This window comes from Bacillus rossius, chromosome 8, assembly GCF_032445375.1.
Source record: "Bacillus rossius redtenbacheri isolate Brsri chromosome 8, Brsri_v3, whole genome shotgun sequence".
NCBI lineage: Eukaryota > Metazoa > Arthropoda > Insecta > Phasmatodea > Bacillidae > Bacillus > Bacillus rossius.
Window position 1 is genome coordinate 68,526,710 of NC_086336.1, and position 18,549 is coordinate 68,545,258.

Below are 18,549 nucleotides of genomic sequence, written 5' to 3' on the forward strand. Positions count from 1 at the left end.
CTGAGATTGGCAACATATTTAAAAATTTCTGCTGTTTAGTGGCAAATAGGTTAGCAACGAGTTATCCATCCGTTCTATATTTCGGCGATGTTTTCAAGAAAAATTATTTTAATTTTATTTAAGTTTTCATTTAATTATTATCATATTCAGGACAGTGTAATTATAAAAACACATTAAACTTATACATATAATTTTCATATATTTGAATTCAGAGTAAGAACTGTATTCTGGGTAACTATCTGCTAAAATAGTCTGAAGAATAACATGTCCTACTTACACAATTAATAACAATATTTTATTGACATATTAATTACATCAATTATTAACAATTTTTCATTCTCACTACACACAAACCTATTACTTGCTCCAATTCTTACAAAAGGTGTTCTTTGAAAATAACAAAATCATTACGAAATCAGACACTATCGTCACATTCGTTATTTAAACCAATTTCAGCAAATACGTCGCACCGTTTGTGCTGCCCATAAAATTTATTAAGTTGTGTCTTTCGTAAGAATTGTAGCTAATGGAGAAACAATGATGACATTTAAATGTTGATGAACATCTACACAAAATAAATAAAGATGATTAATGTAAATAATATTAAGGTATGTAATATAAGAGAGTGCTTATTCAAACATGGCAGTTACAATATAATACTATTGTTTATATTTTTTTTCTGATAAAATGGTTTTTATAGATAATAACTTAGTGCAAACAGATGCGAGTAGTTCATGAATGTATATAAAAATTAAACCTCAATTACGTTTACATTACAGAACAAAAAATGGAAAACATCGTACCTAGTGCTTTCCGCTTATATACCAGACATTTTGCAATTTGTATTTGTGAGCCAATCGTGTGAACAACATCGCAAAATGCAACCAGTGTGCTTTTATAAGCCTGTCATACACCAGCTTGAACTAGAACATCAAGTATTTTAATATTTTAACGCCTTGTTAGCTGAAAATGTTCAGTTCAGTTGGGTTGAAATACACTGTAGGCATACTGTCACTGAAGTAAGGGTATGGGTTAAAACTAATACTAGTGTTTTTTTTATTCAAGGGAAACACTTTTTAAACTCTTTAAAAAGATAACTGTAGCCTACTTAGAATTTAAAATTTTGGATATCATATGAAACAGTTTAACGAAGTTGAGTATTTCGCTATAAGAAAACAAGTTATTAAAAGATATGAATAAATTGGTTTTAATTAAATTAGGAGGATGTGAATTGAATATATCTCTGTTTATTCGACACTGTGCGGTTAAAAAAAACATGAAAGTTGTCATTAAACAGTATGACGTTATATAAAAATCCACATTTGTTTATACATGATGAAGTATCAATTGTTCATAGAGTTATTTATTTATTTATTTTTTTGCCGCACAACTTCTGTGGAAAGTTTTCTCCATCATGTACAGTAAAAATTATAATACTTTATTTCTAATAGCTCTAAAATTTTGTCTGTTTTACCAAGGAGAAATAAAAACTATCAGAATTTCCATTTATTGCAAAAAAAAATCTGGGTGCGATGCTTCGTTGCATACCAAAATGAAAGGATATTATTAATTATTTATTATTATTTTTAAAGACTCTACATGCAAGTGTCTGATATTACCATTACTTCACCTCGCTAAGAATGGGTGCAGTGAAACCAATGTTATTTGATGCTGAGCTTCGTGCATTGAAGAAACACACCTGCTTCAAGGCTTGGAGCGTTTCTCATCTCCCATTTCATACACACTCGGCGTGGCTATGCCAGTTAGGAGTCGAGCTTAAGTTAACCAAAGCTAATGTTGTTACTTTGCTTCCCCGGAAAAAAAAATAGTTGAGAAACAACAAATCCTAACTTTGGGTACATTCAGGCCAATTTTCCTTTCTCCGCCAAGGACCTGGAGTAGATGTTTTGGAACATGCATTTCCATAACTGGAAATGCTTGTACATATGGCATGTAACTACTTTGCGACAGCAGATTTGATTTTCGGGTGGTCCAAGGAATCTCGTGTGGAATGCAGCCACGCAGCGCGACCGTGGAAGAGTTCGTGGACCCGCGTCGGCCCAGAAGAAAGCTGGGCCGTGTGTGTGCTGTGCGTGTGCTGTGCGTGTGCTGAGCGTGTGCTGAGCGACCGCCCGCAGCGACTTTCTTCCGTCGCGGCCGCGTCACCAAACACAACACACAGCTCTCCCCTGGACGCCGCCGAGTGCTTTAGCGAGGCAAGAAACTGCTACCAACTGCACAAACCTTACTTCTCCCAGTGGAAATATTTGTTTCGTTTGATTTAATTCACTGTATGATTGTATTTTTTTGAATTATACCATGAGTCTCAATTGTTGTTCAAATTTGTACCTATTGGCTAAAAATATAAAATGAACACAATACTGTTTATTTCAAGAAGGCAGTTTAAATTGTTTTCATCTTTTATATTTACATTGTTCTAATTATCAACTAATAAGTTTTTGATTTTTTTACTATTTTCAAGAATTATGGAAATGCATGTCCCGAAACATCTACGCCTTCCAATTAACACTCGTCAGATTCTTGGCGGAGAAAGGAAAATTGGCCTTAAATTCGGAATGTATCCAAAGTTAGGATATTTTGTTTCTCAACTATGTTCTCCTAACCGCCATAGCCACGCCGAGTGTGTATGAAATGGGAGATGAGAAACGCTCCAAGCCTTGAAGCAGGTGTGTTTCTTCAATGCACGAAGCTCAGCAACAAATAACATTGATTTCACTGCATCCATTCTTAGCGAGGTGAAGTAATGGTAATATCAGACACTTGCATGTAGATCTAGGTAATCAACAAAGGGAGCTTGCAAAATTTCCACCGGTATCGCAACCCTAAATCGCCTAGAAGTACCAAAAATTCTGAACCAAACTTTGGCTTAAGAAACTTGCACTAGGCATTAGGTTTCTTGTCAAAAAGAACAACAATGTAGGAAGTCTACACACATATTAAGACAAAATAAGTGTACGAAGAGTGAAACTGTTATTTTCTACATAAATATCTACCTGTAATCATAAATTAGTTTCACAGGAATCTGCTCTACGAATTATGAAATACACTGTTTTTCATCGCCGAGAACACTTCTGACAATTTGTTTGAAAAGCCGCGAGAACGAGCCACAGGCTTGTGTAACGAAGTCTCTGCGTGTCCTTGCTTCCTCCTTGGAGCAGCGCCACACAAGGAGGTCGGCGCGTCAGGAGCGCCGTGTTCGCTCTCGGAGTAGTTCCCGCGCGCGCCGCCGAGCAGCGCTGGCGTCTACCTGGGCGCGGCGTCGCACCTGAAGGGCGAGCAGTCGCCTCGCCTGACGGCGTCCATCACCTGGCGCAGGTGGAGTCCCACGTCCTCGCTGGCTGCCACCCTGTCGACAGCACACCGCCGCGTCGGTTAGCCAACAGCCGTGGCAAGCTACGAGCTTGTTTGAAAAGCCATAACAACGAGCTTCAGGCTTGTGTAACGAAGTATCCGTGTGTCCTTGCTTCCTCCATGGAGCAGCACCACAACGAGGTCGGCGCGTCAGGAGCGACTTATTCGCTCGTGGAGTAGTCCTGGACTTGTACTAAAAAGGAACTGTTGATAAATTTCTAGAGTCGCGACTTTCCCGAAAATATAATAATAAAATTACGAAAGTGGTGTTTTTCAAAACTGCAAACCTTCCTGTGTGTACCCTAAAAACAGCGTTTCAACACCCCAATTGGATTCCGAGAAACTGTAGTTTATAGGTTTTAATAACTAGCCGGTGCAGTGTCGTGGCCATCGCCATGTTGTCAACAAGAGATATGCCTGATCAAGTTGTCGCCGCCTTGTGTTTACTTGATACTAGCTGCAACATGATCATGTGGTTCTCGAGAGGTCTTTAGGAAGACAGCGTAGCCGAGGCTGTATTCTAACACCCGGATGTTGAATGTCAGTACGGTACGGCCGGGTCAAAACTGTTTGGGCACAATTATGGTGGAAAACACTGACGTAAAAGCACGATTTTAATTATAAATTTTTTTCTATAAATTTATCTGTAATTTTGTAACGCTGTTTTAGCATTAAATAGAGGAATGTACGCAGTATGAAAAACACCACTTTCGTAATATTATGATTTTATTTACGAAAAAGCTGTTACACTAGAAATTTACCACTGTAAATTTTACCGAAATGTATTTATAGTTGGTAGAGTAAGTCAGGGCGATGTCTCATCGCAGCGTAACGAAAATTGCAACAATCAGGAGTGGAGCATTCAAGGGTGTAGATATTGATCGCCCCACTCCTCATTCTCTGGCAAGTGTTTGTGAAGCGACGCTACAGTGCTGACACACCGCGACGCACTCGACTGACCGCCGCTTCTCGTGGACACATGGTTGGACATGTTGGTAGACATGAACTGGTCACGCCTGTCCAGGAACAATTTCAAAACAAAAACAGTAATTCCTCGCCAACATTGGCTAACAAAAACAGAGAATCAACCGCTGGCCTAATCAAGAAATCAAACCCTTCACAGAACATTGACGAGGGCATCATCACAAACTTGGATGCTTTGCGAGTAACGACAATATTATTTTTAAAAAAACGTGAACAGGCACAACGAGTAACGAGTGAAATCAAGGCTTATCATGACAAGTGAATTACGATTATGAAGTAGCCAACTTTTTTTTTGTAACCAGAATTATAAGTTTTTACTTATGTAGATATTATTTGCATTAATACTTACATGCATATATATTGCACACACACGCACATGTGTTGTTCCCGAAGAAACACTGAAAAAGTTCGGTGGGGGACTCCTTGCGAGAAAATAAAACGAAGGTAATTTAACAATTCTATGAAATGATCATTAAGGGAGTTGTGCTTATCTAAAATCTTAATTTAGAAAAAAGTTGTTCTTTTTTACGCGATAACGTCTTATAAATCAATGAACGCCGGTTGCACGCACGAAAAATCTTCACGTTCCGCCTGAGCCGAGCGTGCAAGAACCGGCCAACCACCGTGACAAGGAGAAAATCTTCTGTAATATCAAACAGGTTAAGGCGGGATTTTTAACTATAGTTAATTGTTCGTGATAATATTTAAACAAATTAATTAAATTAAATTTGCAAAAACTGTAAATAATATTCTTTGAAAATTAAAAAGTATGCAATTTTTCATCAATGTTTTCCTATGACGTTATCACGTAAAATAATCGTCCGTAAACCGACTTTACAGACAACCAATTTTTTTTAATGTACATAAAACACTGTATTTTATCACAGAAAATTTGGAACAAGAATTTTGGAAATACATTTTCTAGTCGTATTTCATAAAGAGTATCATCTAATAAAATTAAATGTATTTTTTTTTTTTAACTTCTACAGAATAAGGCTGGGTTCACAATTGAAAAAATAACAGTAACAGTAACAGTAGGTCGTGTGCATAGGATATGAACGCCATGTTTCCTAACCTAACGATTCACAATAGCAGAAAGTTGGTCGTGTGCATGGGAGCGAGGTCGTGCGCACAGGAGTGAAATGAATATATTTTATTTCGGTCGCGCACGCATGGCACAACAGCCAATGAGAGAAGAGCAGGGTGTTTTTTTGGTGGGACTATAAATATGTTTATATTTATTAACCATATTGTGGTAAGAAAATGTCGAGATAATAAAAGTATTATCGTTATTTTGAAAGTTATTGTTTATTTACTAACACTGCAAACAGATGTCGCATCGTTCGCGAAATTTCATTGGCTGAAATTAACAGTAAGAATTCAATTATGAAACGATTTCGCAGTTCGCACAAGTCGTGTGCACAGGTCGTGTGCATGGCTTGCTATGCACTCGCTTAATTTTTTTAATTGTGAACCCAGCCTAATGCTGGGTTCACAATTGAAAAAATAACAGTAACAGTAACAGTAGGTCGTGTGCATAGGATATGAATGCCATGTTTCCTAACCTAACGATTCAAAACAGCAGAAAGTTGGTCGTGTGCATGGGAGCGAGGTCGTGCGCATAGGAGTGAAATGAATATATTTTATTTCGATCGCGTACGCATGGCACAACAGCCAATGAGAAAAGAGCAGGGTGCTTTTTTGGCGGGACTAGAAATATGTTTATATTTATTAACCATATTGTGGTAAGAAAATGTCGATATAATAAAAGTATTAACGTTATTTTTAAAGTTAATATGTTTATTTACTAACACTGCTAACAGATGTCGCTTATTCGTGAAATTTCATTGGCTGAAATTAACAGTAAGAATTCAATTGTGAACCGATTTCGCAGTTCGCACAGGTCGTGTGCACAGGTTGTGTGCATGGCTTGCTATGCACTCGCTTAATTTTTTTAATTGTGAACCCAGCCTAAGCAACAAAATGGCGACAGATGTCTCCACTATCGGCGATGTTCTATCGCGAGGCGTCTCGCCCGCTCGCTGTCGCGTGTCCCTCGGGTGTTGGCAGTCGCCTTGCGTGTTCTCCTGTCGAGCCCACAGACAATAGCGTTGGGCAACTCCCGACCGCCTCTCGCTGGAACATGTTCAAGTCGCGGGCCGGGGGAGGGGGGTGCGTACCTGTCCACGCACTGGAGACTCCAATTCACGTGACGAGCGGTAACGTACCTGTTCCAGGACTAGGCCCGGTTCTACATCGTCACGGAAACGGACACGGAATTACGTAAACGGAGACACGGACTCATACGGATTATCTCGGCAGTGCTGAGCTCTTCCGTTTACTTTGCTCCGTGCGGCCAATAGAAGCCGAGCACTTGGCTGTGGCGGTAGCCATGTTTGTTTTTGTTCTAAATACATTAATTACTTTTTTTTTATGTAAACTCTAGGCGTGCTGTGATCTCGAAGCATTATGTTTTCTTTTTTCCTTTTAATTAAATTAATATTTCCAAACCTCTAAATGCAATCTCATTGGTTGCTATTGTTACGTTGTGGAAGCAGCAGAGACGGTGTTCGGGGAGATACGTCTTCGTCTTCGTGCCGCTGGGGAACGGGCCTACGTCCCAGCCTCGCCCGTCATGGCGGAGTTTTGGTTTCGGAGGTGAAACTTCTTCACGGCCGGTGGAATAGGCCGAGGCGCTGACTCATCACTGCGTCACGATGACTGCGATGCTCAGGCGTGGGCACTCGATGATGATGAGTGGGAGAGGGGGAATAACTAATAAAGAAGAGAGAGAGAGAGAGAGAGTCGCGTTGGGTCGTCGAGAGAAACCGAGGCAAACAATTGTGCCCTATTGTTTAATGTACAACTTTTCAAACCCCACAAACACGCTGCGGCCATAACTTTAAACGTAGTCTGTGCGTATCCTACTTGTAAGTTTTCCAGTGAAATATACTGGTGATAGACTTGTTATACTCGTCCTATCAGAATAAACCCAAGCAATAAAAGAAAATCTCTAATCTCAGCAGGGGCCCCCCGGGGATTTGGCCTCGCGAAGATGTCCAACCAATCACGTTCGACACATCCATGAAGTCAGCGCAACGAAAATGACGGAGGTCATTTTACCGATTATATAGATTTATTTTCTACTCCTATCGCGTCGCTGACGTGGTGCGTCAGAATCTTGTTTTCCACAGATGGTTAAACTGGTACTTTGGTAATTATATTTTTAAGTCTTGTATTTTTTTTTTTTTAATTTTTGTTTCCTAAATCTATCTGTGAGATCTCTGAAATGGTTTACGCAGTGTGATTTTTAGAATTTGAACGTTAAATTGTAACTAAACAAATTTCTCTCAAACATATCGATTTAAAAAAAAAAAACTGCTGGCGAGGACGCGGCAGTAGGCCGAAATTCGCTATACCGTAAGGCATTGGACCGAAAAACATATTTTCTCCAGATTCCGTATCATAGTTTACAAAACTTAACAAAGTATTATTTTACTGCAGTGCTATAGATAATATAAATATTTTTGAACAAATAAAATGTCAAATATTTCAATTGTAAATGTACTATAATTCTATTAGAAATTTTAATTTGAAGTAGCTTGGCTTCTGGGTTGTAGCCGTGTCCTTGGCGAATAATTCACCGACGTTTCGGTCGACAAGGCAGTTGCCATCATCAGGAAGCAGTTACCTACTGATGATGGCTCCCTGATGATGGTGACTGCAATGTTGACCGAAACGTCGGGACGCGGCTACAACCCAGAAGCCAAGCTACTTCAGACAATGGCCGTGAAAGCCTGCGAACATTATTAAAAAATTAATTTGGTTCTCTCCTAACCATAAATCTGGATCTGCCCTTGGACCGAAAGGCACTAGACCGAAAGTAGTTCGTTCGAAATTTCTGTCAAGTGACTTATGGTTAGAGACCTGAAAAATTCGCGGATTCGTTTCGTATTTTGCTAAAATTCAAATCATTTTACCTACGTGCTGCTTCTGCCATTGGTCCACTGTTAATCTGGAGGACTGAGGGCCAATTAGAGACCCTCACTCGTAGAAGTGTCGAATCACAGGCCACCCAGTCGTGACGACTCACAAGTCAGCAGCCAATGAACAGTTGGCATTTGCCCGAGTGTGCAGAGGATATTGGAGTCTATCCTGAAGGTCATTGAACCCAGGGGCGCAACAACAGGGGGCAAGGGTATTTTGCTCCCCCCCCCCTCTGAAACCATGAAGTGGGGGCAAACGGGGGCAAAGAAAGTGCTGTACAAGTCGGATATGTTATTTCCACTAGCTGTGTAATCAATTTTTATATAATAAAACTGCTTAAATAGCACCATTTTCCACCTTGAAATACAAATTTTCCCGGGGGAGGACCCCCGGACCACCCGCTTCAATAGGGGGGATCGATGATTCTTTATAAAAAGGTATATTGCCCCCCCCCTTCGAAAATTTAGTTGTTGCGCCCCTGATTGAACCCGCTAATTTTTCCAGTCTCTACTTATGGTCTTGTGCCTGTCTCAATTTCACGTACGACCGTTTATTTTTGGTTATCGCGCGATGCTTTGTCGCCGCGTCTGTCGTCTCCGCATCGCGCCGTGGCCCCGGCATGGCGGGGGAAAGTGATCGCCGAGAAAGTGCGTGCCATTGGCCGGGAGGGGAGTGGAGGGGGCAACAGGGGAAGAGGAGGGGGGAGGAAAGCGAGAGTAGCGCATGCGCACGCGCGCGGTGCCGTTAGCGGCTCGGGAAGTGTGCCGGCGCGCCGGGAGAAAGTGACGCGGCAGGCTCTCCTGCGCCCCTGGTTCACGGCCGACCTGCTGGCGAGATTACAACCCTCACATCTCATCTCGAACATTCTCGAGGGCAAGTGTCACACTTAGCATTACATATCGATTCTTAAGCCTCAACATCGACATTTCATGCCGTTGGCATTTTTGAGGACTAAAACGGGAATTTTTCCCCTCGAAATCAAGAAAATTTTTAGGAATTTTGAGTCCAAGATGGCCGCCGTGACGTCAGAGAGGTGGGTCATTGACCCCATCCTCAATCCTCAGCCGTAAGCCTGTGCCAGAACATACATTAGCATACTACTAGCATCGTAAAAAAAATATATCGATAACAATTTGAGTAGGCCCGAATATCGGCCTAAATATCGGTTTTGTCGCTTTTAAATCAAACAAGACTGCACGGTTAACTTTGCGAACAACCTGCTCCGACTTCAATCAAACTGATGTTTCCTGTGCCAGTAGCACAGCATTATAACATGTGTCACTTCACTGCCGTCGGCATATTTGCTCCTGTGTTAGAAGGTGGTACTTTTTCCGCTACTTTCATGGCAACACAGGAAATGGAGAGGGCAACGAATACTAAGCTGTGGTCTGTTTTTGAAGTCGACGTCCATCTTCTTTTGCAACAATTATGCCTGCGTGAAGAAACGGGGTAATTATTTCCAGCAGTTACAGAACTGGAGATCGCCTCTAAATTATTATTTCGACTGTAACAACAAAATAAAACTTGGGAAACTAAACTTCTTGGCCATGCCATGTCAAAAAATTTCGCAAACACTACAATTTTATGAGAGGGTAGGTGTGAAGTCCCCCTTAAATCTCGGTTTTACCTCACTATGGTTTTTTTTGTGATGATTAAAGTTTTTGTATGAGGTAATACTTCAAAAATTAAAGTAAAGAAGCATGTTTGTATATCCTACCAGCTGTGGAACCCTAAGAAAATGGACCTCATAGCGATAAACCTCGACGCAATTAGCCAGAGAAATCTTTTCAGTGCTCATATTTGCCTGATATTTCACAAACATCAGAGAAGTCGCATAAATCTAGGGAAAAAAAATTTGCTACAGAGCACAAAATGAAATGCTTATGCAGAGATGGTTGACAAAGTGACTGCGGTAAACTACCTTGAATTTAACAGTTTTTAGGCCAACGAAGTAAATATAAATGCAGTTTTTTTTATATGTTTCTATTTACTGTTCTTGTTGAAACTGTGTCGTAATGTGTGTAAACACTGTGTTCGTCTGTGCTGTTCATTTGTCATGACCAAATTCCTTCCACGGACTTATTCTGTTGTCTGATATTTAAAGTTTGAATGTGTTCGTCTGGGTGACCTTTTACAACTCGAAAAAATACAAAAGCCAGTGTCTAGGGAGACAATTTGTATACCAACAATAACTGCAAGAGAGCTATCTAAATATATAAGAAAAATCAGTTAAGGCCCCCCGCCCACCCGGGCACACACTCGGTGCGCAGAGCTTCAGGAAAAACAACGCGATTTGAAAACCACTCAAGATATCCGAGTGGGGGTCTGTTTACGAAAAGCATTTAAGATTTCGCTGAGGGCTGAAAAGTACTTTTGATTTCGGATTAATTTTTTAAAGTGTGTTTATAGAATAGCAGAAATGGCTAATACGCGTGTTTTCTGAGTAATTTTTAGGCGTAAAACAAACCGGTACAGATTCTTGAAATAACTTAAGGGTCTTGCACTACACCTTCGTCTTAATTTCTCCGCGATACAATGTTGCGGTCACCGCACTACCCTGTGACGACGAGAAGACTGCGCGCCAGTCCAGAGGCGACACCGCGCTAGAAGCACCGCCTCACCGACACACAGACGGCGCCCTCAGGAACTCAGTCGTAAACCAGCGTTTATGACCTCAATAAAAGCATCTGAAACCAAGATGGCGTCTCGGCGCGGCGCGGCGGTCGTGCCGGGAGAAAGTGGCGGGCGGGAATCGGTGAGAGCTCGCGCCCAGCGCTTCACGTGTGCCCCAGGGACTGCTCCACGGCGCCTGCCCTCTTCGCAGTACCCACCGAGGAGATTCCACTACATACAGACATACAACCTCGAGAACAATGTTCATGCACAAAAAACAATAATGTTGGTAGGTACCACAAAAATGGCATAGATATGGAAAACACATAGCCAGGAGATGACTTCATTATAAAGAGTCTGACGGAACCAAGTTTCTACCATAATAACCATAGATACTTACCAAATTTACTTGATTTCACAATAACATACATCATAATGGTAAGCCAATATTGTTCAGTATTATCTCTGGAACCATATGTAACCCAAGCATTGTTTCTATCCTAAATTTACACCCCTAACATTTAATTTAATTAATTTAATTTATATGTTCAAAGTCAGACAATACAAACAAATCCAAAAAAAAATTTTACACGCAAAATCTAATCACGTCACCTGAAATTCGCAAATTGCACTGCGCATGCGTTGTTTGCTGCCAAGCTGGAAACAAAAGATAATTTGAGTACCCGATTTATAGCTTATTTGCACGCTATCAGTCTTTAGAGTTTTTTTAAGGTTTATAAAATAAATTTAAGGATTTTTTAAGGGCCCTTATTAAAAAAAACAAATTAAGGACTTATAAGAATATTAAGGAGCCGTACGAACCCTACAATCATCAGCGCCTCCCTTCCGACCCGTACGCCATGGGTTCAAACGCTGGCAGAAGCTCTTGTGACGTTCGCAAAGAAGTAGCGTGCGCTGTAAAACTGGTTCCGCCCTTCAGCCGGAGAGAGTTTCATCATATTCTGGCGAATCAGCGGTACAGATGCCGCAGGGGCGATCGCACTCCCAAAAAAACAGTAGTCGAGTGAAACAACTTGCTCTTAACCTTCGACTACTGTGTTCCCGTGTTGGTACGTAACTGAGAGGTAACTTATGGGAGCTTTGAGTAATTTTCTGCAGGATAAAAACACAGGTATTGTCCAAGCAGTCAGCATAACACCACAACTGCAACACTACGGATATAAAAATTTTGGGCACAACTAACCCCAGAAATATATGGGTACTTGATCGCCATTGGTCACCCTCACGTAAGCCAGTATGGATCTTGCTTAAATCATTATGATTCATAGTCAAGTGACAGTTCAGTATGCACTAGCTCATAGTCATATTTTGCGAATGCTTCCATGATTCCCCCGAGCGAAAATGTATTTGGCTACAATCTAGGGAAATAGAAACATTAGATCTATACACAACACTTTAAAATGTGTCAAAGTATTTTGACTCTGCTTAACCTAAAAACGAATACACACAAATGGTTCATATTTTATGAAAGCTATAAAACTGTGACAGTTAATGGTACTCACAGAGAAGATAAGAAACCCATCTTCTTCTCCATGAGGATGATGGAGTCTGCTGGCTGCCGGACCATCACCTCACAGAAGATCTTCTTGGCGCAGACGGTGTCCTTCCAGTGGCCGGGATGCCCCAGGCCAGCCATCGAGACCAGCGCCTCCACGGTGCCAGGCTCTGCGGTAGTCGTCAGGCTGTTCAGATCTTCCTCCACCACCTCGCTGGCTGGAGGAGACCTCTTCGAGATCATGTGATGTTCTCCCACTCTGTCTTCCATTTGGTCGCTCGCTCCCTGAAATGGAACTCCGTCTCTTTTAACCACAACTCTCTGCGTGTCCCCGGAACTACTTGGAGAATGATCTTCTATGATGTAGATCACACCATCCTCCAGCGATCTTTTGGTCTTTCCATAGTCTTCAACTGTACCACCGATTGCTGACCCGAGCTCTTTCGGGAGCCTTCCGGTTTCCTCCTCATCCTTTGTCTCTCCCTGTTTCATCAAGACCCATCTTCCTCGCTTATCGGGATTCTGTTCGTTCAGCTGCTTCACGACACTATCGAGGGCTCTCTTGTGCTCCATCGCAAGATCTTCGTCGTCTTCGATTTCTTTCTTGTTGTTCCCGACGTCCAGGTACCTGCCGACAGCCACGGCTCCCAGGCCGAGGGCGGCTCCTCCAGCGACCAGCCCAAGGGCGGGGACAAGCACGGGATATGCTGCCACGGCACCGCCAATTTTGTCCTGGATTACATTAGTTTTGCCTTGACCTTCTGACTGGAACCGAAAGCCAAGATTATGAGATATTTTATGAGTTGCTTCCACAAGAGGCTCCATTACTGGCCTTGTTATGTCAGAAAATTTTTCCATGCCATTTTGGACGTGTTCTTTTATTGTTTCGCCAAGCTTCTCCCAAAATGGCCTTTCATTTTCCACATGGGCATATAAAGTGGGGTAACGATTTGGGCCACTGTACTGGTGTACTTTGGTAAAAGATGGACCTTTAAATGTGTTCGTGGAGTCTTTCCCATAGTAAACATCATTGTAGCCATTGTACGGGTAGCGTCTGATATATTTTTCGTTCTGTAATCCATACGAATCTTCTTGATGTAACAGACCAAAGAAGCTTTTAGGCCACTGCTGGAACTTATTCACATCTTCGGTATTTGATCGCTTGTCATAATTATTGTATTTAATTTCAGAATTGGCATCTGTTTCATCATTAGAAAGCAAGCCAGGTTCGTAGACATACGGACTGCGATCGCTGTGTATGTCTTGAGAGAAATACGCCATTGCCAACGCATCAGGCTTCATATTACCAACCTCTTCAGTTTTCTGCAGCTTCGTTTCTCCGACTTCGTCGTCTTGCTTCCTCTCTATCTTAGCGGTCTGAACCCCGAGCTCTGGGTGGGCGTACTGCAACACCGGAGTACGGACACCCTCCTCAAAGGACACACGGGATGGTTTAGCATTCTGCGGAGTGTACAGAAGTGAGGTAGGGTGCATCGTCGAACCTTGGTAGTGCAGCATGCGAGGTTGAAATCTAGAGTTCGCCAAGACAGCGGGAGTCGCCACACCGTTGAGGTTGTACCTCGGAACCGGGTAATGAATCATTCTACTTCTCAGCTCGGCTTCTCGCTGTCTACTCTCCCGTTGATTCACAGTGTTGATGTATTCTAATATTCTAGCATAAGATTCGCTGCTGAGGGTCCTGTAGTTTTTAGGTTTTGGCGGTTGAATGACATCCATAGGTTGAAATCTGTTGGGTGAACTGTCTTCTGAGGGCTCATTGCTTAAATTTTTTTTAACAACATCTTTCTTGTGGGTTTCTGTCTCTGAAGCAGAGGAACTTCCTTCGTTGTCGTTGGGCACGAGGTAGTTGTTGATCACCCTGGCATTCCTCCAAGTGTACACGTCGGACTCGTCGTCGGGCATCCTGACTCCGGTGATGAGCGGCGTTCCGTCGGAGTCTACGGTCATGAGGCTCCTCTGGCGCTTCCACGGGAACTGCTGCTGGCCCTTGACGTGCATGGGGGAGGACCTCACGTAGACGGGGTCGGGCACCCGAGGAAGTCGCGCGCCGTCCTGCCCATCCTTCAGCCGCAGGAGGGGCGTCGAGGCGATGGACTTGCCGGCCTGGTCGAGGGGCGTCGAGGCGATGGACTTGCCGGCCTTGTCGAGGGGCGCCCAGTCGCCGCCGCCCACGGACAGCTCGCCGGGGGCGGGCGACTCGGCGCGGTCCACCAGGCGCAGCGGCGTCGACCTCACGGACACCGGGAGCGGCGTGCCGCGGGACTTGCCGTCGCGCCTCTTCACCAGCAGCGTGGCCACGCCCCCGCCCCTCGTCCTCACGTCCAGGGTCTGCATGGAGTCCGGGTCGAGGCTGCGCCCCACCTTCAGCGAGGTCCTGGTCTCCTGGACCCGGGGCGCGAGCGTGCGGTTGCCCGGCTCGGCGGCCGCGCGGCCCAGCGCCAGCGCCAGCAGCACGACGGCGACCCTCATGGCTCCCACCTGCGGCACAGCGAGCACGACCCCTGACCCCTGCCATCGCCACCCGTGTCTCTGCCAGCCGCTGCTGTCTGAGCCCGGGCAGGGCTCGAGGGGAACTGCTCAGTAGGCCCTGCATCCGAGTGAGGGTGTATGGGTGGTTCTGTTTCCGCATTCCGTTTTTAATCTGTATTTTTAGGATACTAAAAAGGACTAAAATGTGTGTTTTCGGAATAATTTGTAGACATGAAACAACCTGTAAAAATTATTAAAAGCACTTTAGCACTTTATCTTCATTACTCCACCGTAATGTTACGTTAACTGCTCAGACCTCGTGGTTGTCCTATGCACGATGAGAAGACCATGCGCCAGTCCACAGCCTTGGGCTTACAGGCGATACCGCACTGGAAGCACCAGCGAGGGTCGCCCTTATCATCCCGCATCACTGACACAGGTTCACTCCTGACTATGCGGGCCCCCTTAACTAGGTCGTTTTGAAGATAACATGAAACTGTGAAGGCTACGGATACTGGGACAGGACTATGCCGCGGCCTGTAGCAAGGAACCAGCCCAGTATTTCAGAAAAACATGTAAGATGGCCGGGGACAGAACCCTAACTGGGTCTCGTGAGTGCGACTGCTCCACCTTCTCCGTTGTCGAGGTGGTCCGAGTCCTTGGAAACCCTTCAGTCGCCAAAACGTTCAAGTGTCAAACTATCATGTAAATGAGTTGTAACTTAGAAAACCTTTAGTCCGGACTAGGTTTAGTATTTCCCCACCCCCACCCCCCTTTTTCAGTTGTTAATTTAGGTGACTGTCAGAAGCTCAGTCAAAGTCTTCAAATCAGCTGGTGCGCACTATATCTACAAGTATTTCATGATAAATAATTTCAGGAGGCACACAGAAAATTTTTTTTTTCTGTACATTTACAAAAGATTCCTTTTGCAACCAGTTGTCAAGAAATAGTTTGTTATGCTACGAGAAAGATATCGTAACTTCGTACAACACATGGCTATGGTTATCTTGCATATATTAAATACATTTTTTTGAGATAATACTGAATATTTCTTACGAGAATTGGTGCATAATTTTAAATTTTAATAATGTTTTACTGAAGCATAATTTTCTCAACCCTTGTAAAAGGTAATAGAATATTAAATAATTGGATTTTATTCACTTTTATTATTCTTATTATGTGCGCAGTTAATTCTGTAAAGTCAATCACGGAACTTTAACTCCTGGAGGTACTGTGACAACACAAACTATGAATATTCAGGTAAGAAACTGAACTCAGTAGTACCGCGATGTAATGATACAGTTGTTTTCGTATAAATGAATAAATTTACAAATATCTATTATTTTTCATCAATATTTCTGTTCCTTTTACATAAAAATAAAGTTTAAGAGTTCATCAGCTGTTGTACCTGTCTTGTTTGATCCTTATTTATTTTGTGTACACTCCTCCTGTCCAAAATATATTTGCTGACTGCTGAAGTGTTTGGTAATGATGATCAAGAGTGTACGCAGAATTTATATTCGGGGAACAGAAACACTTTCCGCGATGTTGCTTTCAAATTATTTCCATTTATTGGTGAGAATGATAATTTTTTTAGGTTTGGGGGGGGGGATATGTGCCTCATACATACTCCCTCCCCCTGCGTACGCCCCCGACCATAGCACAATTTTGTTTTCTCTGGAGATCAATTTCATTGTATAAAATTATTTGGCTGACACCACGTATATTTTGAAGGGCGAATTTCCACTAAACGTTTCGTGGTGGCCACAGATTCAAACATAAGTGCAACTGCAGTTTCCGTGGTCACAAAATAAAATCATTATTCCCTCTTGCACAGAATGTCTCACGGACAGGGCTTTCGCGGAAGATTCTGCGTCGGCACGGCTCTATGGATCAGCTGCCTGTCATCACTGCTCTATGGACTGTCTTGTCTGTATCATCACTGCTCAATGAATCATCTCGTATGCGACATAACCTAACTTCTTTATGGCGCGTCCCATCTGCGACATCACTGCTCTATGGATCGTCTCGTCTGTCGTCACTGCTCCATGGATCGTCTCGTCTGTCGTCACTGCTCCATGGATCGTCTCGTCTGTCGTCACTGCTCCATGGATCGTCTCGCTGTCGTCACTGCTCCATGGATCGTCTCGTCTGTCGTCACTGCTCCATGGATCGTCTCGCTGTCGTCACTGCTCCATGGATCGTCTTGTCTGGGGCATCATCATCTGCCTCGAGGTGGTTAGCCTGTTGTCGGGCAGTGAAGCCGGCACCCCCCTCATTAGGGCGATCCCTCCTCCACCAACCAGCTCAGCAGGAGAAGAGAGGGGGGGGGGGTGCTTCCTGCCTGCCGGAACAGGCTGGTCCCGCCAATCAGTGTAAACCTTGGTAATTGCAGTTCTTTCAATCTGACGGTTTGCCCCGGCCACGCCTTAGTTATCTCCCCTGCGGCAATACCTGAGCTGTTCACGGTATAGAGGATAGCTCACGTCCGCAACAGGTTAGGGAGTGCAGTGCGGAGAATACCTGTTCTTTTTGGTCGTTTTAGACATTCCGAAATTTGGTAAGCACTGTTTTGCATAACCGATGACAGGATGTCTGTAGGTTACCAACTTTTTTCCTGCAATCCCAGATTTACACTCAAGTGGTTTTCGATCCTAGAGATCCTTTCTCGTTATGGTCATAACTTAAGTGCATATACTGGGTTAAATTTCCTTTTTTTTTGGGGAAAATAGTTTTTGAGCACGGGCCTTTTCCCCTTCACAAGATCCTCGATGTCTATAGACGACGTATAGAGAGTGCGGGAGCGGGCACACAATGCCTTGTTCCACTTCCAAGGAACGTGTCGCGCGCCGTCTTTCATCGCGCAGCTTCCAGCTCTGTCATCGCCCAAACAAGATGAACCACGTCTCGCGAAATCCAGCCAGGCACCTGCTTTCCACTCGAGAAGCCCCGAGGAACAACACGCGATAACCTGAGACGGGAGACGAGAAAGTTTCGCGGACCGTTACGAAGAGAAAGAAAGACCGATTCCCGATTCTATCTCTTGGAGTGGTCAGTTTGCAAGACATAAACAAACATTCGTTTATTAATAATAAGTGTAGGTCTACAGTGTGTAGATATCGACTGATTGTCTTAAATTGATAGTTATTGCCTGCTTTAGTTCTTCACGATGTAATAATTCAGATATGTGTTAATTCAATAACTTTTAAGTAAGACAATATTAAGCTACAGTTAAATCATACTAACAACAGTCGTCCTCTAACGAGCTCGGTAAATCAATCAATGGACATGCAGTGGCTTCACAAAATCGCACTTATAAGTAAGTAGTCTATATATAAACCTTTTGTGAAATATTTATAAACACAAAATGACGCCTAACTACACTCCTTGCTTTCAAAAACTTAATAATTTTTGTAATTAGTGTGACTTGACGCACATCTCACCAGAATTTCGAACATTTTGGAAGCCCTGCCTGAGATCAACTTCCAGTACCTGTATTTCCGCCACACGCCTAACCGCATTCGCATGAGCCTAATTACCTGTACGTACATATGCGTCGCTCTAGGAGAAACTGTTACATTGTTGGA

At 43.2% G+C, this 18,549-nt stretch overlaps 1 protein-coding gene across 1 annotated transcript in view; it reads right to left on the reverse strand.

Moving 5' to 3' along the window:
* Window positions 1-279: 279 nt before the first annotated feature.
* Window positions 280-18,549, reverse strand: part of LOC134535405 (uncharacterized) — a 37,012-nt gene continuing 18,742 nt past the window's right edge. Inside the window, exons 4-5 of the mRNA XM_063374479.1 lie at window positions 12,480-14,971; window positions 280-3,367 (exon numbers count right to left, since the gene is read on the reverse strand). Of these exons, the coding sequence (XP_063230549.1) occupies window positions 3,265-3,367; window positions 12,480-14,971 (2,595 nt within the window). The 3' untranslated portion in view covers window positions 280-3,264. The remainder of the gene's footprint in view (window positions 3,368-12,479; window positions 14,972-18,549) is intronic.